This window comes from Drosophila nasuta, chromosome 2R (genome assembly GCF_023558535.2).
Source record: "Drosophila nasuta strain 15112-1781.00 chromosome 2R, ASM2355853v1, whole genome shotgun sequence".
Taxonomy (NCBI): Eukaryota; Metazoa; Arthropoda; class Insecta; order Diptera; family Drosophilidae; genus Drosophila; species Drosophila nasuta.
The window spans coordinates 12,820,515-12,845,104 of NC_083456.1; the positions used below are offsets into that span (position 1 = coordinate 12,820,515).

At 42.1% G+C, this 24,590-nt stretch overlaps 1 protein-coding gene across 2 annotated transcripts in view; it reads left to right on the forward strand.

Moving 5' to 3' along the window:
- LOC132783926 (rho GTPase-activating protein 7) overlaps positions 1 to 24,590 on the forward strand; it is a 96,012-nt gene that overhangs the window by 38,791 nt on the left and 32,631 nt on the right. For both annotated transcript variants that reach the window (XM_060789238.1, XM_060789239.1), the window contains exons 4-5: positions 14,542 to 15,869; positions 20,196 to 20,953. In XM_060789238.1, the coding sequence (XP_060645221.1) occupies positions 14,567 to 15,869; positions 20,196 to 20,953 (2,061 nt within the window). In that variant the 5' untranslated portion in view covers positions 14,542 to 14,566. The remainder of the gene's footprint in view (positions 1 to 14,541; positions 15,870 to 20,195; positions 20,954 to 24,590) is intronic.

Consider the following 24,590-nt stretch of genomic DNA (forward strand, 5'->3'; position numbering starts at 1 on the left):
TTTTTGCATAAATCATGGCTATGCGAAATGTTATGTCAGCAGCTTTTCCAATGAAGCAATAACAAGAAAAGGCTCTTCACGGCGGGGACTAGAATGGGTATCATTCTGATTTATTGATCATGATGAACTTCTCTATTCGAATACGAAACTCTTTTGTGGGATTATCAAAATGATCGACAACTCTTGTGTTTTTGAAGAGGTGGCAAAGCAATTTGAGTTCTAAATATTCAGAATGCATTTATAATTCGTTGTGATTTATGTAAATGGATAGACAACTCTGTCATCGATGAACTAAAGAAATCTTCTATAATTCGTAGACAGTTGATGGACAAGAATAAGAGCTTAAAAATATATTTTGCAATTTAGACAACTGATGAGCACTGCTTTCTTCACCTGTAAATATAATAAATTGGGTTCTAGAAGAGTATGCAAGTTTCGATTTGTTTTCAATGGTCATTGGCCACAGTTTTTAGTCACCTTTGTTTGCTTTATCAGGTAACAACAACAAGAATAATAACAAGCGCTAATGGCTCGTATTTCTTATCGAGTTGCAACGAAAGTAACTGAGAAAGTGATAATAAAAACTACAACAAAGAAAACAAGGTACATTAGAGCTGCAAATGGAATGTTATAGAAGTATTTCTCACATGGAAACGATTTGCGAGTATTTTGAGGCCTTGACCCCCATGAAAGATTTTTACGAGTCTATTTAGCTAAATGCCAAATGCAAATTTTCGCAAGAGAGCCACAACTAAAAACTTGGCAGTCCAAAGACAGAGAATGACTCACCAAATAAGCAGCGGATGTGGTCAATGGGATCGACGACTAGGCTTGTCATAAAAACCGAGTGTGTCTGTGAGTGTGTGTGGGTGAGTGGAAAACACCTTAAAGGCAGGAGCAACAACAACAGCAGCAAAAATATATTGAGCAACTGTGACGAGTAGCTAAATGACAATGCTGGGCTTTTGACATAGGGGAAGTGAGTGTGAGTCATGGCAATAAAACAAACCTGGGACTGGTCTCTTATAGCTCGCTTTAAGTGTGCACTGAGGCATGCCAAGTTCTTGTTTATGGCTTCCAAAGAGAACACTTGCCTTGCACTTGCCACCCTCATTTGGCTGCAAAGGGGAGGGCAGCAACATTAAACAAAAAACTTAACACAAACCCTGCAGCTAATTTATGTCTTATTTCTCTCACTCTATCTGCATCTCTTTGTCTCTCTCGTTCACGTTGTTATTGTTGTCTTGACTACCGTATTGCTGCAAATGCAAATGCAGAAATTTTCGAAATGATTGATGTTGCCACATTTTGCAGCTACCTTTTCCAAGGGGGTAAGGAGGGGGAGTAAAAACAAACATGTCGAAAAAAATTCTCTTTGTGCAAAATGTTGGCATTTTGAAGTGCGAGTAATTGCAGCTGCAATAGTTTTTCATGTTTTGTTGTCTTCCAGACCTGGCCAAGTTCCTTTTGGCCTTTTTGGCAATACACAGACAGTTGTTGTCCGCTGTTCGCTGTTCGCTGTTCACTGGCGACTTCCTTTCACAAGCAGCGAGCCACGAAAAATGGCTGTCTGATGGGCACTTGAACGTTTGAAAATTATAGACTGCTTGACTGCTCGACTGTCGTATACATTTCACAGATGTCGGTCGAAGAAAAGCAAAGCGAGCAAATACCAAAGACATTTATTTAAGGGAATCAAGTCAAATGCTGCTTAAAAAAGCTCTCAGCTTCACCTTGACAGTCAGAAAAAAAAAAACAAAACAGAAAACAAATCCATCCTAAACAAAAATAACAAATATTATGCAAACAACATGTTTTAATGAACAACAAAAATACTTGTACCTTGAGACAAGGGCCTTCATTGCGGCAGCAGCAGCAGCAACATGAAATAAAAATGCGGCTAATAACGCGATCGAGCCCAAAAAACACACACACAACAAGTATGTGTATGTGTGTGTGTGTGGGTATTGAATGCGTGTGTGTGCCCACAGGTAATTACGGAGCGAGCACATGCCACATAATTCTTTTGTGCAATGAGCACGACATCGAGCACTCGCACTCCGCTTGCCTCTTGCCGCTTAGCGGTTTTCATGTAAGTAGCTGTAGTTGATGCGGACACAGACGCCAACACCGACGACACTTGTGCGCATGTGCAGCCTCAAACACACACTCACAGTTACACTCTCATACAGTCAGAAAATGTTGGCATATAAAAGCTAAAAACTGCCGCTAGCACAAAACAAGCAAAGCATAAAACGTCAGTCAGGCTCCGCCGAAAAAACCGGTTGAGTTATGAAAAATTATGATTGTCACTGGACGGTTGCTCGCTTGCAGCAGCAACAACAACAATTGTTGCTGCTACAAAAATGTGTAACAATTTCAAGTTAAACATGCGCTTTGTTTACCTCTCTCGCATTCGCTGTTGTTGTTTTCATTTTGTTACTTTTTTTGCATTTACGCTAAAAGCCAACACCAAATAGACAACAATTACAGCAACTACAGCAACAGCAACAGCAACTACAGCAGCAGCAATGCCAAGTGGGTCTCTCTTTCTGTCTCTTGGCATACACACATATAATTATTTGCCCACGTTTCGCATGTTTTGCCAGACTGACTGTCGTCAAAGTCGCCTCGAGAGAGTCGAGAGTTGCTCAAAAGGTGTGTCGCCGATAGCAGATACTCTCTGTCGCAGTTTTGGGGCCATTTATATTACGGGCAATATAACAACATGTTTGTTCTAACAGCTAGTCATATACGACTCTATAGTGTACTCCTTCCTCTCATGCTAGCTAGACGCAATGTGTGCAACATGTGTTGCCAACAACAGCTGTTGGCAACATGTTGCCAATGCGCCTCATCAATTTGTATGCCGCGCACAGTTGCCGCTAATTTAACTGATCGTCTTTTGAATTGCATTTCTATTTAAAATTTCATCTGTTGCTTTTGCTGTTGGAACTCCTTTGCCTCGATTGTTATGCCTACTTTGAAGTGCAGCTGAAGTTTTTCTTATTTTCGCAATTACGCGTGCAACATTTCAATTGAACAAATGCATTGCAGCGACATTTTATTGGAGACAAACCCGAGAGGGGGGAGGGAGTGGGGCGACGCAGTCACCATAAATTCTTGTGGAGAAACTCACAAGGCGCAGCTCATTGGGAGCTTAGCTCGAATGTAAAAAGAGACACTCTCTGTGTCTCCCTTTCTGAAGCGGCAGCTGCGTAAATTGTCATCAGCTGTCAGTGTCAGTTTTAATTAGTTTGTTTACACAGCAACAACAACGAAAGCAGCCACAATAATAATAAAATAATAACCATTGCAAAGACAAAGACAAACCCACAACACAACACGCAATGCGTTGTCATTGCCTCCAATCATATCAATTTGATCCTCAGCCGTTGTCATACTCCGCTTTTAAATAACTTTAAATTGTGTGTGTGCGTTATATGAAATTGTTGCTTTTACTGCTGTTGCATTTGTATAGAGTTACGGTCAATAATGCACTGGGTTAATTACCAGTCGCCAGTCTTCATTTACTGCCAGACACTCGAGCAATCATTGAGTGCTGATTACAATGCGAATGGACCAAGCAGCTTATCAACTAGACGAGAAGGAATGCCATGAATGCTTAGAAACAGATTTCAGACTTTGCACCATTTGAAAATGCGAGAAGAACGAGGCAACTTTTAAGAGATATGAATTAGCAAATTTATTTGAGGTATTTTAATACTTTAAAAATATTAAACAGCTATGTAAAATAGTTGATGAAAATAGCATGAATTATCAAATTATATTTGTAAAATTTTAAAATTAAATTTTGCATAACTATTAAGGCATTTATTAATCAACTATTTTATGTAGTCGAACACAGGGAAATCATTAGTGGCGCCATCTTGCGTTCGTTTCCTAGTACTCAAATTCCACAGTCAAACATTCGCTAACAAGATTCATGCATAAATCGATTGCCTAATGTTTCGAAAAACTATTTACATGCAATCTTTCAACAATTGAAAAATTGCAAACTCATAAAACTTTATGACATACAAATTGAATACTGTTTTTATAGCTTGTAGCCTGTTGTTGTTGTTGTTGTTGTACAATCGGCAAACAATAAATGTTAATTAGTAAAATTTATGCGCTGTGGCCTATTGACACTTTTTTAGCTTGTTGTTGTTGGTATTTTATTTTTGCCATTTTACTCCGCCCCATAAAAATAAAAGCAGTCTAAAAAGAATGTGGTTATCAATGCGATTGTTGTTGTTGCTGCTTGTAACACAATTTGCAATTAAGTGAATTTTGTTGTATGGCAAATAAAAATTTGTATGCGATAAACAAAAGCGAAATAAAAACAAAGCAAACCTGTTTTCAAGTCGAATGTTTTTTTGATGATGTCAAACACATCGCATTTATTTGCAAATTATGAACGCATTTGGAATCCTTAGCGAGAAGAACAAAGCGCAAAGGATCCCTAAATTGTGCAATTTATGTAAAATTAACTGCAAAGAATTTACATTGTGGTGAATGGTCTTTTGATTAAAACCAAACAGAAAGTCGATATTATTTTTGGAGGCGATGCCGATGGCAGCAATTTAAGCAAAATTATGGCGAGCTCAGCCAAGAGAGTCCAGAGAGCAGAGCAGAGCAGAGCAAACAAGCTGTGGGTTAAGACCCAGCCACATTTTTCATTACAAATTGAGTCATTAAATTTATTTATACGCGACGAAAGGCTCCACATGGACCAAGAGAACTTCCGCGTAACAGCAAAACTGCGAACTGCAACTGCGGCAGCAACAGCGATTCCCATTCCCATTTCTGGGTCAATTTTGGAGAAGACAGCGGCAGTCGTTACTTTTTTTTATATTTTTATTTTTACTGCAGCAACTCCAGAAAAAAGGGGTTGCTGGACCTCATATAAGTATCATTTTTTATGGCTTTTCATTATGAGTGCATATATATAATTCTTAATAAGAAAGTTGCCGTTCTTTGGCCAACAACAACAAAACTGGCACAAGTTATTCGAATAAAGTATTATATTTTAATAGGCCATTGAATATGAACTTTTGTTTTTTGTGTGTTTTGTGGGTCAGCTGAACTTTTGTTTTCACTACCCACAGCTGGCGTGATTGGCGTGAAAAGCAACTTAAGCTCTGCTTGATGATGGTTATCTATCTATGATTTAGCATGTCGGGGCACTTGACAATAATTTACGCAAATGGCATAATTCGCTTCATGAGCGAAGTTGAAGTTAATGATGATGATGATGATGCGATGCTGGTGATGATGATAATGTCTGCCTGCTCCTGCAATGACTATAACTATGTACTTACTTAAAGAGGAGTGCTCGTCGCGCTTTCAACGCCAACGCTGAAATTGAAACGAGCCCCAGACCTAGACACTCACACTCTTGAGTCTTGAACTGCTGCTGCGAGAGAGCAAGAGCAAAGATAATGTTACAGACTACGACGCCTAATGAGGAGGCTTTTGTCTGTTGGCTCAGTGTCTGTATGTCTGTGAGTCACAATGATTCTCACATGTATTGGGAACTGGGAATGGGATTGAGACTCAGACGGCGACTAAAACTGGGCGTGCGTTGGTTATTTGCGTGCCGGCGTGCCAATCGACTCTTGCATCTGCAATAACAACAATCGCAATCACAACACTACAACAGCAACAACAACAACAACGACAACAACAACTTGCTGCTTGATAAGGCAAAGAGAGTTTAAAAAGCGCCGCTTACATGCACAAAAGCCATGCTCAAAAGATTGCAGCTGCTTGCTTTTAATTGCAATTGCAGAAAACTTACAATTCCACGCACATTCTCATCGATGGATGGGCCCACAGATTGCCGTTTACCGATTGCCGATTGCCGATTGGCGACTGGCGATGCACAAAAGTATTCGCAATAGCCTCGCGCCATATCAAACGTCGACATCTCGGCGCACCGCCAACCACTTCAAATATCATCGAAGTGCACACCTTAGAATTATTGGCACTAGACATGCAAATCCATGCAGCACGGCATCTCTGTTGGCAACCAGTTGGAAGATCGTCGTTGATCGTTCTTTCGTTCGCTCGTTCGTTCATTTCCCTCTCTCAAGAGTTCTCTAACAGCAATTTCGTAATCATCGTTGCGAGCATAAATCAAAATATCTTTATTTATGCGACGACAGTTGTTACAATTCTATCAGCAATGTGCTGCGCTTTTGTCCAAAAAACGAATGAAAACAAACAAACAAATTGGGTTTCGAATGATGCGTCCCCAATCTGCAGTCATGCCAAATGGTTTTCTCATCTTCTCGTTTCTTTTTCTAAACGAGTATTTATTGAAATATGTGTTTCTTTTTGGGGCCAGCAATTTCTAAACAATTGTCAGCTCCAATGGCAGCTGTGTTTGTCTTCACAAAGAGAGAGAGAAAGAGGAGGGAGAAGAACACACGGAAATCTAATTAAAAAGAGCTCAGATCAGCTAGAGAGAGAGTTAAATTAACGATCCAAGGTACCAGTAAACTAATTACCTAAAGCATGTGCCTCTGAGATTTTTCAGCTGTAAAGCTCATTAGAGAACCGGGAAAACAAATTTGTGGCGAGCCAGAAATATCGTAGAGAAAGAGAGAGATAGAGAGCGTGTGCAGTGTGTGCAGCTTTATTTACCTTTGGCACCTCATTATGACGACCCAAAAGCCACATGGCGTAACCGCAGACGACAAGGCCTCGCCCCAATCATCGTTTAGAGAACAATTACAAGCAAAGCTCTTCAAACGGATCTCTCAACGCACTTGCGGTATGCCATTGTGCTATTCATTAGTAAACAAAATAAGAAGTGAAAAAAAAAACGTATACGAATCGTGAGTGCATTCACCTGCAAACACACACGTTGCTTGAGAAAATGCCTTTTATCTTCGAAATAGATAGATCGATCGGGCGATCGATCGATCGATACTACAAAATACTTATTATACTACGTGCATTGCATATGGATCTTGCGAGAGTCAACTGGGTCAACTGGCAGATTAGCAGCTGGCTGTGGAGCTGCATCGATTTCAATTGAAATTGATCAAATCATTTACAGACTGATTGATTGAGCCCAATTATTGATGGGGTTTTGTTTGTTAACGGGCTTATATAATAAATTTCCATGTGACTTTGATCAGAGTGATCACAAAGAGCGCGGCAGCAGCAAAAAAAAGCAACAAAAAAATCTTAAACAAAACTGTAACAAGTTACGAGTATCGACTTTGAATGCGCAGTCAAATCATGAGCATGAACATGAGTGTATCCATTCGTTCACGCGATCGCCCTGTTGTTTATTTTGTTGTAAACATCCGGACGTGCAGCAAAATGTTGCATATTGTGTGCAGGAAGCCAATGTCGAGTTATGAGCATGTTGTTGCCGCATTTTTTTCTGCCTACAGGGCGTGCATTTTTTTTTTGGGGGAAACGAAATTTCAATTTATTTGTCAATGAAGTTGCCGGCAGTGCACACGTCTTCGAAAAAACGAGCGAGAGACGCGACTGGACGCGACGAAGATTTCGCAAGCCGTCGTATTTAATCGATAAAAATTTATATCATTTTTTTATTGCATTTAATTACTATGTGTGTGGCAGCGAAATGTCTACAATTTATTGCACAAGGTGTGGCTATAGTTTTAAATACGTACGCTATATATAAAATACGAAATACAAAAACAGTACCCCAAAAATAATTTATGTTTCTCTTGTTTTCTTTACAGGTAAATTATGCAAATTTGTTGAACTGCTTTTTTTTTGCCAAGATGAAGTATCAAGATACGTGTTTAATATACGCGTGTGTCGGTAAATGTGAGTATAAATACTTATAGAGGAGTAGAAGTTAAGGCGAACGTGCTAATATGATGTCACTGCAAAAGGGGAATTTAAGCTACGATTCGAGAATGTTGCGCATACGCAATGTATGACTAACACTTGACTTTAAAGCCGCCATAAATTAGACGAAATTTGAACATGTTTGTTGAATTACTGCTGGTATTAAATTCGGAATTTGATCATCATGCGTGTACGTAAAGTGAGCTTATATTATAAGTGTTTTAAAGTAATATCTTGATTGGACATTGTCACAACTTTGCAATAATTTGAATAGTGTTATAGATTATAATCTCGTATTACGCATTCGAAGTGTGAAGCGATGACAATATCGCGCTTTGATGAATCACTGACAATATAACAAATTTTCACCAAAAATTTGCATTGATTCAGCTCGAAAGATAATCACACATAATCCCAATGTAAACACACATGGTTGGTTATCAACAAATCCATATCAGCTAGATTATATCGCCGCGCAGTTGTATAACAAATTCGCAACAAGTTTTTAAGGTATGGGTCGGGCTTACACGTGAGCTGAAGTTAATAAATAATACGTATACGCACTGCGCGCCAACTCGTTCGTATCTGCTATCAATATCTCATTGTTTTCGCAAACTGACAGGCAATATGCAAAATATACGCCCTCACAGCTTTAGACTATCCACAAGCTGTCCATTTGTTACAATTTAAAATTCACTTGACGTCGCAAGTCCTTGACACCTTTTTCTGCATTATTTTAATTACCTTCGCTGGTAGTCAGCAGTCAGCAAGCAACAGGCAGCAAGCAGCGATTTAAAATGCGCAAATGGCATGCAAGGCAGAGACACAGGCAGAGTCAGTGATGTGATGTGAGCAATTTGTCATCCCATGTTGTGGCAAAAGAGGCAGCGACGAAGTCGGACAAAATGTGGCACGATGTTTTGAATTTGTGTTTTGTTTTTTGTCTTTTGTCAAATACAACATCACACTCACTGACTGGCGAGTACACTCTCGTATTTATGCATGTGTGCCCATGCTTAATTACGAATTCACTAAAACTGTCACAATCGCTGAGCTCTGGGCATTTGTCAAATTGACAGCAGCAGCTCGAAGATTGCGCACTTTTGCGCTTAATCTTCGAATTTGGTGAAGCACGCGCAGAATTTGAGTTGAGCTGAGCGTTTTGTCATGAGTAATGCGAGCTTAGCACGCACCTCCGAAGAGAGAGAGAGAGACAGACCACTGAGTGCCATGCCTCAATTTCAATCTCAATCTCTCGCCGACTAGCAATCGCAATGGCAATCGCAACGTCAACTCAAACACAGAGAGTACACACCCTAAGAAGTGCTCATATTTCATGAGTCAATAAACTGAGTGGGACACGCGCAAACTGTGAGCTGTGAGCTGTAATCGCGCCTTTTTATACCCTCTACCCATAGGGAGAAGGGTATTATAACGAAGAAGATAGAAGAAATAGACAGCGTTACCGACTCCACAAAGTATATATACAAATAAGTGTAGTAGTGTATTAATATACCAAGTATATCCTTTAGTATAATTTTCGGTATATTTGGTATATTCTGTGAATAATACTGTATCTATTCAAAATTTCATATATCTAGTTTATTTTAATATAATTCAGTATCTTTTCAGTATATAAATTCAGTATATTTTAAGAATAATAAGAACAGGTAGCGGGTATCTCGCAGCCGAACATACTCAACTGTAGCTTTCTTACTTGTTTTGTTTTGGCTGTAGACAAAATTTATTGTTACGCTCTGGGCTAAACTGTAATGATATTTTCATTAACTTGGCCTTTGCCAATAGCCACGACCACGCATTTGGCTGTCAGGCCAGCCGGCTTGCCTGGCTGCCTGACTGTTTGGCTGCGCGAAACAATTGAAACTCAATTCAAACAGCTGCAGGTGAAGCACTCACTCCTCGGCACTGGCTCTAGCTCCACTAATCGGCTGGCCGTTGAGTGGCTATCGAAAAGCGTCAAACACTACGAGTAATGCCGTCAAAGTATTTGTTGTGGTTTCGAGCTTTATTATTTGCACAATGCGTCCTTGTCCTTGTCCCTGACTATTGAGTGCTACAGTTGTGCCATGATTTGTGGTAATCAATACAATGCAGTTCTCTGTCTTTGAACGGGATTTGCAATTAACCGCGTCTGATAACTGAATTGATTGTCGAGAGCATGTTTGTTTGCCTGATTTAGCTAGAAAAACGTCACTTATGTGGGCCGTGATTTTCCAAGTTAATTTCAATTTGTTCAAACTCTGACTGTTCGCTTGGCCTTTGACATTTGAATGGAAGTGAAGGAAGCTAAAGCTGGCCGCCCAAAACGAACAAAAAAAAAAAAGCTAAAACGCATGTTAATGTTACCGTTGTGCGCATTGGCTGACTCATGATGCGGACGAGGTTCGCAGATCGCGGTCTGCTGTCCGCTGTCATTTTGGCCATTTGCGTTGTCAGTTGTTGGCGAGCATGCGAGTGCTTTGCGAGCTTACAAAAGGATTTGTCTGTGGCCAAAGGCGCTTTGATTAATTGCCGACTTAGAGAGCCTGGGCCATTCTCGTTAGGAGCCAAAGTGATGCTGTCGCTGACAAAGACGACGACGACGACGACCACGATGACGATGACGATGACGTGCTGGAGGATGGAGGATGTCAGTTGTTTGCTTGTCGTTGTTCGCTGGTTCGCTGGTTGGCGGATGGCGTTGGCGTGAATCACTTGAGCCAAAAGGTCAGACAACAAGGTTGAAGAAATGCAAACTGCAGCAGGAAAAAATTAATTGCCAAGTTTGTATGGGAAATGCGGAAATTAATTGGGCGACTACCAAAAAACCGAAACAGCAACAACAACAGCAACCGCTGTTTGTGGCGCAACAAATTGGCAACAAATTCGAGTACAGCAAGTAGGCTCTAGACTGGGCCAATACTCGAACTTGCTTTAAAAGGCCAGGTGAGGTGCCAGCAAAGTGTTTGGCTTCTGCGCATTTTTGCGTGAACCGAGAGCGCGCCAGCGAAAGAGAAAGAGAGTCATTACCAGCTGGTGCCACGCAATGCAGCAATGCAGCAAAGCAGCAACGGCAGCAGCCAGTCAATTCCACGGGGTCAGCAGGTTAATGGGCAGCATTAACAGGCCAACGTACGTGGCCAACAACATTTTGAATGCAACTGCAAAGCCGGAGATGGAGTCGAAGTCGATGTCGATGTCGGAGCGTTAATGTCTGTCGCTTTGATTGCCAATGCCCGAGGTTGGAAAAAGTTTTCCTCAGAGCGAACGAATCGAATGCGTATTGGAAATATATGTATATGTATGTATCTATATATAATATTTTCTTTTCTGGCATTAAAAAAGCGAAACTCTCCAAACTCTGCTGCAGTTTGTAATGCATTTAAAACTCAACGCGCCGAACATTGCATCAATTTGTATGCGCTTTGTTCGAGTTGCTCAGGCATATGATTGACTTATTGATTGCTTGATTGATCGATGGCCCCGCCAAAGTGACGGACTGGCTGACATTAAGCGGCTGCCAACGACATCGCAGTGCCTCAATTAGCCTAAGCTCTGACTGACTGACAGACTGTCTAGTCGGACAGTTTCTGCCTGCGAGTTCCAGAGTTCATAGAACTTAAGCTACCGTTACTCTGCTATGTCTATTTGGAGACTTGGAGCAGCATTTTGCCATAAATCCAAATGGTATATGCTAATTATAGCTATGCCAAATCGGGCGTCTAGACTTCATAAACAACCTCATCGCAGCTACTATATAGTAGTTGTTATATAGCCTCTGTACTCTCTCGGTACGTGCCACGCATGCGCTCAATCATCCAGCCATATAATCGAACAAATATACAAACATGTGTTATATATGCGATTATTTACTTGGTTATTTTTATACTCGACTCGAAATGCATTGACAAATATGTATTTACGATGTCAAACGCATTGAAATGCATTGCAAATGTGCAAAAATGTTTTTGTCGAGCTTCAAGCGATGCCATAAATTACGAGTTAAGCATGCATGAGAAGGGTGCTTGTCTCCCCTTCCCTCTCCTCCCCCTCCCTCTCCGCAACTCTTCCCTCATTGCTGTCAGTTTTTGTCGCTGCTGTTACATGCATTTATTGCTCATACAAATAGCACAAAACAACAGCAGTAGCAATAACAGCAACAGCAACATCAACAGCTACAGCAACAACATCTTTGGCAACCTACTTAAGTTTTTAATTTATGCGTAAGTCTGGATTTAGTAGCTTTTCAATATTAATTGTCTGCTCCTTATGACAACAACATCCGAGCTGGAGCCCATAAATCACAATATCATGCATAAGCACACGATTATATGCCGTATTTGGATTTATGTTATTAAATATATATATTCGGCATTGTATGTGGTGGAAAAGGAGGCAAGTTGCCAGTTTTTTAATGGTTTCAGCTGCGGCATATTTTGAGGCTGTTTTATGTTTGTTTTTTTCTGCATTTTATTATGTTGTTCATATGCGCCATAAAGGGGTATATTAGTAGTCCGAATGTTGTGATTTTTTTCGGGAACACAAAAATAACATAAATCAAAGTTGAAATCGAGAAACAAAGTCAATTGATGCCACTGCTAAGACAGCTCTATAATTGGTAAAAATTCGGCGTTTTAATTGTGCCGAAGGCTGTGTTGTTTCGTACCAATAATGAAGCGGCAGATACCGATATGTGGTTTAATTTTATCTGGAACTTTGAATATAAATCAATTGAGCTAGTCATGAATCTAAAATATCTATAAATTTATATTATTATTAGTTCTCAAAGTAATCTTATTTATTAGTCTGTTATATATGATAGTGTACAATAAATTCCCAACCTTGAATTATAGTTAAAACACAATATTCGGCAGTCGATCATATTTAATTTCTTTCGGCGTTCTCATTTGATTATAATCACTTTTCGGCTATGTTCGCCCTGTCATTAAATGCCACAGAAAATTATTGACAAATCGTTGGTAGCATTTCTGTTGGCAGCTTCTTAGTTTTGTTTTTTTTTTTTTTTTAAAGGCTGTCGAAATGTATGTTCGATGTAATATGAGCCCCAAATAGCCCCCTCAACATATATACACGATAAATAGGGCGTCACACAAAAGCAAACAAGAAAAGTGCCTAAGGCGAAATGCAGAGATGGATGGATCGAGAGGCAGAGAGAAGGCGTTAGAGAGTGGCTTTAAGCTCATTGTATTTATGGTATTGCCATCAACAGCTGAGCTGAGCGAACTTAACAAAATCCTATTAGAGCTGTCCGAGCTGTTTCCATAGGCTGGCTAAAAGCTAACAGCTAAAAGCCTTGGCAAAAGTTTAATAAATAAGTGAAGAAAAAAAAGGCAAAAGAAATAATAATAAATACAAAGAGTGCGCTGTGTTTGCAGCTGTGCAAAGCCTCAAAAGCAAAAAAAAAAAAAAAAAATAGCTGGCAGTTGGTGGCAAAGATCGCGCAGAGCGCGTTGCAAGATAGGGGCACGGGTCCAAGTGGACGACTCCGTCTCCATCTAACTACAACTATGACTATGACTTGAGCTCGGATTCAGCTTCGACTTCGACTTCGGCCCTGGGCCTGGCACACACATGGCAAACGGTTGTTGTTGTTGTTGTTGTTGTTGCTTTTGTTGTGCGGCTTTTGGCGGCATTAAAGGCTTTCGCCTCTTTGCGTGGGTGTGTGTAATTTGACATCTTCATGAAATAATTAAAATTATTTATTGTTAATTTATTTTCACTGTCGGCCGACCAATCGATAAAGTGAAAGATAAGCCGAGTGCATTAAACAATTGAAATTAATTTGTCAAACATTTGACAACAGGCGTGGCACACACACACACACACACCGCACAACATAACACACCACATCACACACTCGCTCGAGTCACAATAGAAGCAGCTTTTTTGTATGTGGTGAAAGGAATTTGTGGAGACTTTCACAACGATGAAAAGCTTTTGGGGCGGCACAAAAGGTCAACGTCAACCCCAAGGGTAGTTTAGCAGCTAGTCAAGTTTCGAACCTCTTGAATGGGGCGTGGTTGGGGCAGTAGGCAATGGCATTGCTACCTGCTGCTGTTGTTGTTGATGTTGCTGTTGCCCTGCGGGCAAATAGTTGCTGCAGTGGCAGCCGCAGCGAATGCAATTAAATGGATGCAGGCCGATGCCGCAGGCAGTTTAACGCGGCAGTTAATCATGCATCGACATGTGGCAGGCAGCCAAGTTGCCAGCCACCAATACGCTGGTTGCTGTTGCATCCAGACTGGGTCTGCTGCCGGCTGGCAACACATTCGCAGTTGCAGTTGCAGTCGCCGTCGCGTTTGGCGGTCACTTCTAAGCCCCCATTCGAAAGTGTTGCGCAAAAAGCAGTTTGCAATTAAAACATGTTGGCAACAGCAACAGTTGCTGTCTAGACGACAGCACCAACTTTGAGGCAGCAACCATGACGCACAGATGGCGCTGCTGTGCCAGAGCAGCTGATGTGCGCAGCGAATTGGTTTTCAACGTCAACAGCGTCGGCGCAGGAATGAGGAAACTTTAGGTGAAAAGCTGAGATGCGTTGAAAAATGTGGTTAATTGATTTTTGTTACCACCCCTTTGACACCTTGCCTTCTCTCTCTCTCGCTCTCCTTAGCACTTTCCTTTGATGTTTTGCAATTAATTTGAGTTTCTTGTTCTGTTCGCTGTTTTTGTTTACAGAATCACACTCCATGGCCATACAACAATGTCCAATGCTCGCGAGCTGGCATTGATAGAGAAATGGGCTGACATTGCAACGCCGCCGACGCCGACGCTGCCAACATCGCTATCGCCAACATCGCCGAGCACCATCATCAAGTTCTGCTGTTGTCCACAGCGCAGGCGCTACACATTGAAGCAGCCGAAATACAAGTCGACGGCCAATACGCTGCATGCTCGGAATATATTCGTTGATAACGATTTTACATATATTGATGATGTGCCACGCGCCAACAACAAGAGCAACAACAAGAGCAACAGTAGCAACAGCAACTTTAGCAACAAGCGACGCCAAGATTGCGACAGTGATTACGATTGCAATGATTATGATGATGCCGTTGATGATGATGAGGCAAATGATATCGCAGAGATCTCAGGCGGCAACGACGGAAATGTGGCGCTGATATTAATGAATCAACGAAATGTGCCTGAACAATGGCGGCAGGACAACAAAGGCAGCAGCAACAGCAGCAGCAGCAACAGCAACAAGCGTAACAGCAGTGAACTAGCAGCAGCAACTGCAACTCAAAGCAAAACTTGCGCTGTCACAAACAGCCAGCAGAGTGGCAATGAGCAACAGCAGCAGCAACAACCAATCCAAAGACTTAGCAATAGCTTGCAACAGCAACAACAGCAACATAGCAATAAGGAAAATACACTAAGCAACACCAAGAGCAACCACAGCAACTGCAGCAGCAACAACAACAAAAGTAACTACAATAAGCCGCGCTGTAATTATTGTAAATTACCCGACGACGCCGAGCCCCAAACGAACAACACAAACTCAAACGCAAACGTAAACACAAACACAAATACAAACTCGAAAATTGATTCACCGAAGTCGTCGCAGAATAAAATGACAATTACGACAGCGGCAACAACAACGAACATTGCCGCAACAGCGACAGCCAGCGAGTGTGGGTTGACACTGGCAGCGGCAACGGCAACAGCAGAAGAGTTGGTGGGTGCTGCCACAGAAGTGCTGTGCAGCGATAAACCAACATTGACAGCGACATCGATGTTGTCGACGCCGACGCCACCAACAGCAACAACACCAACAGCAACAACACCTAAGCCCAGCATAGCAGCACGTCCGACCACGCCCAGCCGCCTTAAGACTGTGATCAAAACGACAATGGTGAAGCGTAGTCCTAGCCATGACTCAACTGCGCCAGCAACTGCTGCGATGCAGCATATGCTGCAACCGAACAGCTGCAACACCAGCAACCAACACGACGAGCCCAGACGTTCAGTTAGGGAGCGCATCGCCGCCTTTGCGGCAGGAAATGGTAAGTTTTTCCTTCTTTTTTTTTCGTTCACAGTTTTTGTCGCTCTGCCGCTTAATCAGCTTTAGCTTTGGCTTTAGCAACAAAGTCGCCTGGGCGGAAATGTTGTTGCTGCCGCTGCTGCTGCTGCTGCTGTGGGAAAATCGAGCATGGTTGGGGCACACAATCATTAGGCTAGTTAATAGCTAACAATTAGATATTAATTGATTTGTCCCAGTCGACGCAGTCATAAGGGGGAAAGTTTGCAGATGAGTCAGAATAGATCACACCTACAACAGTTGGTAGCGCTCTCTTTTTCTCTTTTTTTCTCTGTTCTCTTTTCTTATTCATCCCTTGGGGGCAACAGACTTGAAGGTCAGTCAGCGCTTTGTCCAGTCATTTCCTGTTTATTGAATGCTCATCAAGATCTCAGATAGAGCGTTTAATGCATTCTCCACGCCATTTAAATGTAAGATAAGATTTCGAGAGTCGAGATTCTGAATCACAATTCAGGGCAATTACCAATGCTAAATGCCGGACAATTAAAGGCAATTGTTAGTCGATGATTAAGCAAAGATTTGCAGTAAATGACAAAGACTAAAAGCCAGCAGCTGTAAAGGGCAACTTACGCATATCATTTATTTCCCTTTTTATTAATTTCAAAATACTACATGAACAGAAATAAAAAAAAAAAGAAATTGACTGCAATTTTTCGTTATGAATTATGCATGACGTTGTGCTTTGGATTTCCGTTAGCCTGACACACCTTTTGCATAACACAGCACTAGAAAGAGAAGGAAATTGATAGGCAGAGTTGAAGTCTATTACAAATCAATTAAATGCCGCAATGTTTAATAAAAAGGCACTTAAAGTGGCGTAAAAAAACGCTCTTCGAGGAAAGTCACTTGAAATTGTGATTAATAATAAAGGAAAAAATATATATGGTATATGCATGTTTGTATTTAGCTTTTTACTACTTCTACGACTCTTAATGCCGTCTGCATTTGAAAATGCCGTAAAAACAGAGTTGCATATAAAAATTATTACCCCAGACACTGCGTTTGGGTGCAGTGCATACCGAACGCACTTGAGTCTCGAACATTGCCATTGCCTTAGGCCATGTCAACCAGACACCAATCGCGCTTGGCACGCCCCACTGCCAATTGGCAATTGCCAACTGTCAAGTCAAGCAGCCAACTGCCTGGTTTTGCAAAACAGGAAACACGTACGCACCGTGATCGCGTCTTATATCAATCTGATAGGCAAATGAGTTGCTGATGCTGCCAGAACTTTGTGCGCAGCCCTCGCTATGAGCTGTGACACCGCTATAAGCAATTAATCACGTTCAAGTGACCTCAGTCGCAGAATCAATCAGCAGCAGCAATGACAACAACAACAACCACACGCCCAAGCTGTGTACAATGGGATGACGGACAGTGGCCATTTAGCGGACACACCCAGCAAACAATTTTATTTTAAGTAAATAAGCAAATAAGTACAAATATTTCTCGTTTTCTCGCATTGCCTTTTGTTGAGTTTGTTTGCATATTTTTTTTTTTTGTTTCGTTTTATGTGTTGGTTGTCGCAAAGTCTAAAAACAGAATTGTGCGTCCAAATAGTAGAACAAAGGCCAGAAGAGAGTTATTTCCGTTAATTAAAAGCTCAAATGGCCACACAACAAAAAACTTATAAAACTGCCTTCTATATATGTATGTTGTCGCCAGATCTAAGGACTGTGAACAACTCTGTGACTGAGACCTCCCATGAACTTTCAACGCGCGCCTCCTACGAGTGCATGCCACAGCAATTGGCGAATGTACCGTTAGCGTTGCACAATTGAAATATTGCCAAAAAGGCAGAAGAAAACTGCTGCAGCCCAGTGTGGGTCTTGGGTCTTAGCTTCGGCTTCGGCTTGGTCTACCTCCGTTGGCTTTGGGCTTTGGGCTGGCTGGCGGCCTGCCAATCGCCACAAGACGATCAATTGGCGAACGCTTTCCAGCTGACTCCGATGCTTGGCTTGGCAGCCGCGAGACCCCCATAAAATGTGGCCAAACTGTCCCCTGTCGACGGACTGACTGACGTCGTTTGCGCCGCTGATTTACGAGCTCGCCACGGGTTGTTGTCGTTGTGTAACGCATGCGATTCAGAATTTTTAAATGCCAACCGTTGACCAGCCAACAGCCACCAGCCAGAGCCAAAGCCAGAGCCACAGCAGCAGCTCAAGATTGAGCCCAACAGAAGGAGAGTCGTGGCTGTGGCTGTGCCTGTCGTTGATATTGTTGTTGCTGTTGTCGCCAAGTCGCGACGGTGGCGGCGACATTTTAATCAAGAAACTCAATCGAACGCACGCATGCGCAATAAAAACAAAAATAAAATCAAACCTATAAAATCAACTACAGCGAGAGCGGGGAGAGGCAAACAGTTCCATTACTATACACATTCCGTCTGAATGTCTCCAGCGTTCTCTTTGGTGGCTGACAGACCCAAAAAAAAAAAAAAAGAAAATAAAATCGAAAAAGTTCACTTGATCTTCGCTCGCTTTGCCCCTATGCGAATTTTAATACGATTTATGGCGATACCTTTGCAAACTATTTGCATATCCATGTGGGCAGCACAAAGCTCGAAGAAGTATTCACATTCGTATTCGTTTTCGCATTCGATTTGGAATCCCTATCCAACTTATATACATGTCTATCTATGCATGGGTTGCACACACACACACACACACAGCATTGTATCTTAATGGCATTGCTGCAAATATTCAGCGGCTTTTCAATGGAAATTGAAGAACCAGAAGCGAATGGTGAATAATGTTGCTTGAATAGAAAGCGAAGGCTGCGATAAGTTGAGCACTGCAAAGTTTATTCTAGGTGTTAAAGAGTAAAAGAAATGGCAGAAAAATAAATCTTAGGAATAGCATTCACATATCTGTCTAAATACAATTGCAATTTGGAATCCCTTTAAGTACTTTTAAAATTTCTTATTTGTTTGACTTCAATATGACATTAAAATTCTTGCAAGCCAAATCATAAAATTTCGGAATTACAGAATTCCGATAAGCAAAATTCCAGTGAAAAATATTTGAGATAAATTTTAAATAAATGCACTGCAATTTTTATATAATGATTGTCCATTCCTCAACTTTTATGACGTACATTTAAATCAAATAAGTAACGTATAAATTTCGAGATAGGTTCAATATAAGGGTTGACATTCTTGTTGAATACTGACAAAGAAATAACCCTTCAAATATATTCACTTATCTGTCTAAATACATTTGCAATTGGGAATCCCTTTAAGTACTCTTTACATTTCTTATTTGCCAAATCATAAAATTCGAGAATTTCGGAATTCCGTTAAGCAAAATTCCAGTGAAAAAAATTTGAGATTAATTTTAAATAAACGCAATGCAATTTTTATAAAACGATTTTGTCTGTTCCTTAGCTTTTATTACTTAAATTCAAATTAAATAAGTAACGTATAAATTTAGAGATAAGTTCAATACGAAGGTCGTCTGCCTTGTGGAAGAACTTTATCCGGAATGAAGTAATTCCATGGACAGAGACAGCTGTAGTTGTAGTTGTTGTTGTTGTTGTGCTCTTTGTAGTTGGGTGTGGCAGCAACGGGAACCGACAACGAATAAAGCAAACAATGTGAACGATAAATGAGTACGAGAACTCTTGTTGTTGGGGACAATTGAGGGCAGCATTGGGAATTGGGCATTGGATATAGAGTCGGTAATAAATGGTGTGAGCAATATAATCAAATATGTAAATAATTGGTTGCCATTTTCTCGCTGGCCAGAAATTAATTAAAACATTCGCCAAATGCCGAAGCGCAAACTGTGAACTGAGCCGAACTGTTAAAAGTTAAGAGAGTTAAGCGTTGAGCGTTGAGAGCGTGTGGCACATGTGTGCGGGGCATGTTGCACAATTTATGACAATTTAAATGGCACACATTCGGCGCACAATTTGAGGCGATTAGCGCAGAAAATTTTCGCGCATTTGGCTTAAGCCGGCCGATGTTTGTTGTTGCCACATGTGGCATGTGTGGCAGCCGTGTCTTGGCACATTTTGGCGCAATTTTTCATTTTTGGCTGCTAAAAGAGATTATGAATATATGGTTGTGTGTGTGTGTGTGTATTTTGGGGCGCGCCAAAGTGTGACTGCAACATGTTGCCGCTGTTGCTGCAATAATTGCAGCAATTGTGCACAGCGTAATGGCGGCAATGACAACTTTATATGACTCGCTAAAGAAATATTGCCAAAACTTAACATCACACAGTACGAAATATATGTATTTCTGCATCTGAATCTCTTACTCATTCTCCATCTTTCTCTATCTTTGCAGAGCAACAACAACAACAGCCAAGTGGCGGCAACACGGCGCGGCAACATGACAGCGCCAAGAAATTTAGTAAAATTCAGTGCAATACAAATCAAAACAACATGACAAGCGATGTGAAAAGTGCAATTAGCGGTGGCAGCAACACCAGCAACCAGCAGCAACATCAAACGCTTATCAACGGCAACGGCAACAGCAGCAGCAGCAACGCAACGCCGCCATCGCCGGCAGCAACAACAGCTGGCAACACGTCAGTCTGCAGTGCGACTATCGCCACTGACACGACGCGCTACAAATCGGGATTAAGTGATGTTGTGGCCGACGAGGACGTTGATGATACAGCCACATCCACATCTACAGCAAAAGCAACTGCATCAGCAACAGCTACAGCAGCACCATCAACTCCAGCAGCAACAACATCTATGGCAACTGCCACTCCTGCGGCAGCTGCAAGCGTTTTTAGCACCGGTTGTGCAACTATGCCGCGAACTCGCCAATACGGAAGCAATGCTGCAGGAGCTGCTGCAACAGCAACAGCAGCAGCCAACGCCGTGACAGCTGATAAGAAATTCTTAAGCCTTGCACCCGCTGCAACACAGCAGCAGCAGCAGCAACATGTGCATCATAAGCTGCAATTAGTCGATAAGCCCGAATCGCAATTGGCTGCACTCAACAATCTGGACTTGGCGCACCGATTCGACCTGATCGATGACGATGCCGAGGATCCATATGGACCACTCGAGGATTATTTGGAGCGTGTCAAAGTGAGTATTGAGAAAATAAGCTGTGAATTCATAGGCACTTCCGTTCTCATGTTGAATTGAGCACATGTATTAGGGTGACATGCCACTTGTTGCAGCTACATGCGACACAAGATTCAATTTCAAACATTTTCACATGCGACGATAAGCGACAGTTTGCTGTCGCCAAACACATACACATAGACATACACATTTCACTTTGCCGAAGTTCGTGTTCCCCTTGTCTGTCAACACACGGCGTGATTTTGCAAATGATTATTTTGCGTGACAGAAAAATGTGTTAAACCAAACAAAACTCGCACACACACACATACTCGGCGTATTCGTAATGTGTAACGCATACGACGCGTTGCACGCCCGACTTTTTTCCCGCTGGTGCTGCCGCTGCTGTTGCTGCCTTTGTTGTCGTTGCCGTTTGTCGTTAGCGTTGTCAGCGTCGTGTACATAAAATTTTATGTTTCTGTACCGGAAAGCGCAATATTACACACTCGCACTCCACCAAAGCGAAGGAGAGAGAGACAACAACAACAATAACAACAGCAACGGCAACAACATCATCAACGTCAACGGCCTAGCGACAACTTTAGTTATTTTTATAACTGTTTCGCATGAATTTTAGTCGAAGAGCCAAGCAAGCAACAGCGGAAGCATTGCACGCACACGCGTTCGTTCTTCATTAGCATTGCGTTTATGGTTCTGCGCAAACTTCAACGCAGAAACGCGCTTGAAACGCGCGCGTTTCTTCCAAGCTACTATGCGTTCAATCAGCTAACGGTGACAGTAATCAGGCCAAACAAGTGGCCACTGCAATGGCACTCACTTATCCATGCTCCATTTTTATGCATTTTCAATTAATAATGCGCATTGCCATGTGAATCTAGTTTATATATAAATATATCGAGTATGTGTGTTATTTCTTTTCTATGTCAAACGCACAGAAACCTCGCTGCAGAGGGGGAGGATCAACAGAGCACGCCATCTAACATATACACATTTTATAATCAGTGTCATCACCTCAACACCCAGCGAAAAGCGTTCCAGCCACGCTCTAGGGGCGTCCCATGCGTTTCTTACGCTCTTTGCGAGCTTTGCTTAGCTCGCGTGGGTCGACAGCTTATAGCTTATGGCTTATGGCTGATGGCCGATGGCCCTGGCCTGTGTACTAGCCAGTTATTAACGCCTATTTCTCTCTCCATCTCTGTGAATGCAACTAATTTTTTGGCTAAATTGAAATTATTAGCCGGCAACTGTGGCTAATGATGACAAAATGTGTCACACTGCTGCCCACACACTGCTTTGGCCAAAGTCTCTTTAGCTGCTTTCTTTTCCTCCTCCCCTTCCCCGCTCCCCCTCGCCATGTTGCAGACCCTGCAGGCCTCATTTGTGCGGCGCGTTTATTATGACAAATAGTGCAGCACTTTAGCTCCAAATTGCCGTTACTCGTAAGAGTCGGTAAGACGCTTGGCCTTAGGCTTAATTTGCCTAGTTATGAAATGCGTTTTGCGGAGGCGGCAGCAAAAGTTCGTTGTTGTAGTTGTCGGCATTATGATTGTAGTTGTTTGTTGTTGTTGCTGTTGCTGTTGTCGTTTGCCTGACCCATTTTGGAGGCGACAGCCAGCGAAGCGTGCAGCGAATCTGGTGGGCAGGCCAGCCTTTGAAACAGATGCAACATGACAAGCGCTGGCAACTCGTTTTTCGCTTCGCGCTTCCTGCATCAATTAGCGCGTTTGTGTTGCATTTCGATACACACACTCAAACACACACACACAGACACACAGTTGCATGCATAATCCATAGTAATAAACATCGATACACGGCAATAATAATTGGCCTGACGAGTCGTCCATCAGCAGCTCAATCAAGCCTTCAACGTCTAACGTTTTTGGCCATTTCCAAAGATCTGATCAACAACAAAAACAACAGCAACAACCATAGCGAAGGCTTGCGTGTGTTCTCAAGCGATTTTAATTATAGATATCGATGTGAAATTGAGACGTCAAACTCAACAAGCTCAGGGATTGTCTCTCAGTCAACATCATTTTGGTTCAACGAACCCACCAAATAAAAACCAACAAAAAAATGAAGAAAGAAAATATCAGCCAATTATGCGAATGCTGTTAATGAATGTGGGCGACACTGTTTTTTTTTCTTTTTTTTTGCCTTTAACTTATCTAAAAGTCTATAACTTTATGCAACCCCAACTGCAGCTTCAGCTTCGACTTGAGCTTGGGTAATTTGCGCCTGCGCCTGCGTCTGCAGCTGCTGCTGCCTAGAGAAAGTTGTCTTTGCCCAATTTGCAAATGACGTTTTTTTGTCAACGTCAAGCAAAAGCAGCAGCAGCAGCAACTGCAAACTGCAAATGGTAAATGGTAAATGGCAAACAAATGGCAATAAAAGGCAGTGCCAAGCTCTGTTTGAGCCTGCACGTTACTATTTTTGTCAACTGCAAGTCTGAAACGAAGGCTGCCGCCAGGCTTCGCCGTGAGATGCAGACAATAAACCAGAAATCGCAGCCATGCGCCAAATGAAGCCAAAAAATCAACAGTGAACAGCAAACAGTCAACAATCAACAAAATGTTGCTGCTGCTGCTTGCGCTGTCATTGCAACAAATCAAATGAAAGTGAAGCGACAGTCCAAGTGTCCGAGTGTCCGTGTGTCCGATTGTCCGAGCAGCTTCTACAATTTCACCAGCAGCAATCATAATTGCAGACAGCAATTAAGCTGCTGTCAAATGTTGCCAGCTACTCAAGCAGTTCGTGTTACAGTTGCAGTTACTGCATGTTGCATGTGGCACGTTGCAGTGGCTACCTCGCACCACCCTCGCCTCTTAACCTGACCGAAACTGTGCTTGGCGTGTTGTCAACGGCATTTGGCTGACAATGCGTTGATATTTTCCGACAAGCAAATCAGTTGCAACCACAAAAAAAAAACGCTTGCCACGAAAATTGCGCCAATTTGCAACTGTGCAACTGAGACTGGACTCAAACTCGAACTCAAGTTGGTCAGTTGACAGGGACTTTCTTTTCGCCAATGCCCAATTGACATAAAGTAGCCAAATACTTTGAAAGTCAGTTGAAAGCGTCAATTGAACTATTTTTTTATTCGAGCATCTGCGATTTTTCGGCAATTGGCAATCATCGAGTGGCGAAAGGCGGATTCACTGGCTTATGTAATCACATGCGATTCCCTCCATTGAGAATCCGTTTCAAAGTCAAACAAATGACGTTAAGCCCTCACGAAACATTATTCTGTTTAACTCAACTCGAAAAAGCTGACCCTATGAATCGGATACTAACCAGGGCTGCATCAACTTCTTCTTTGGCCTGCTTGACCACTTTTGGCTGTTGCTGTTGCTGTTGTTGATCACTCGAAGTGTCATTGCCCAGTTGAGTACCGCACAACAGCCACAACTGCTGCACTCATTTTTTTCTAACCAAACACAGACACAGAGTTGGGTTCACTGTTGTGGTGGTTGCCCCCAGCCTGAAGTGCCATTGAAATTACAATGATCTTCATATGTTTTTGGACTGATCGAGCAAACGTCAAGCTACCAACAAAACCCAAAAAAATAAGCAGACAGCGATCGAGTTGGAGTGGGAGAAGGGGAGATGGAAACGGAGACGTTGACGCGCATCTGCT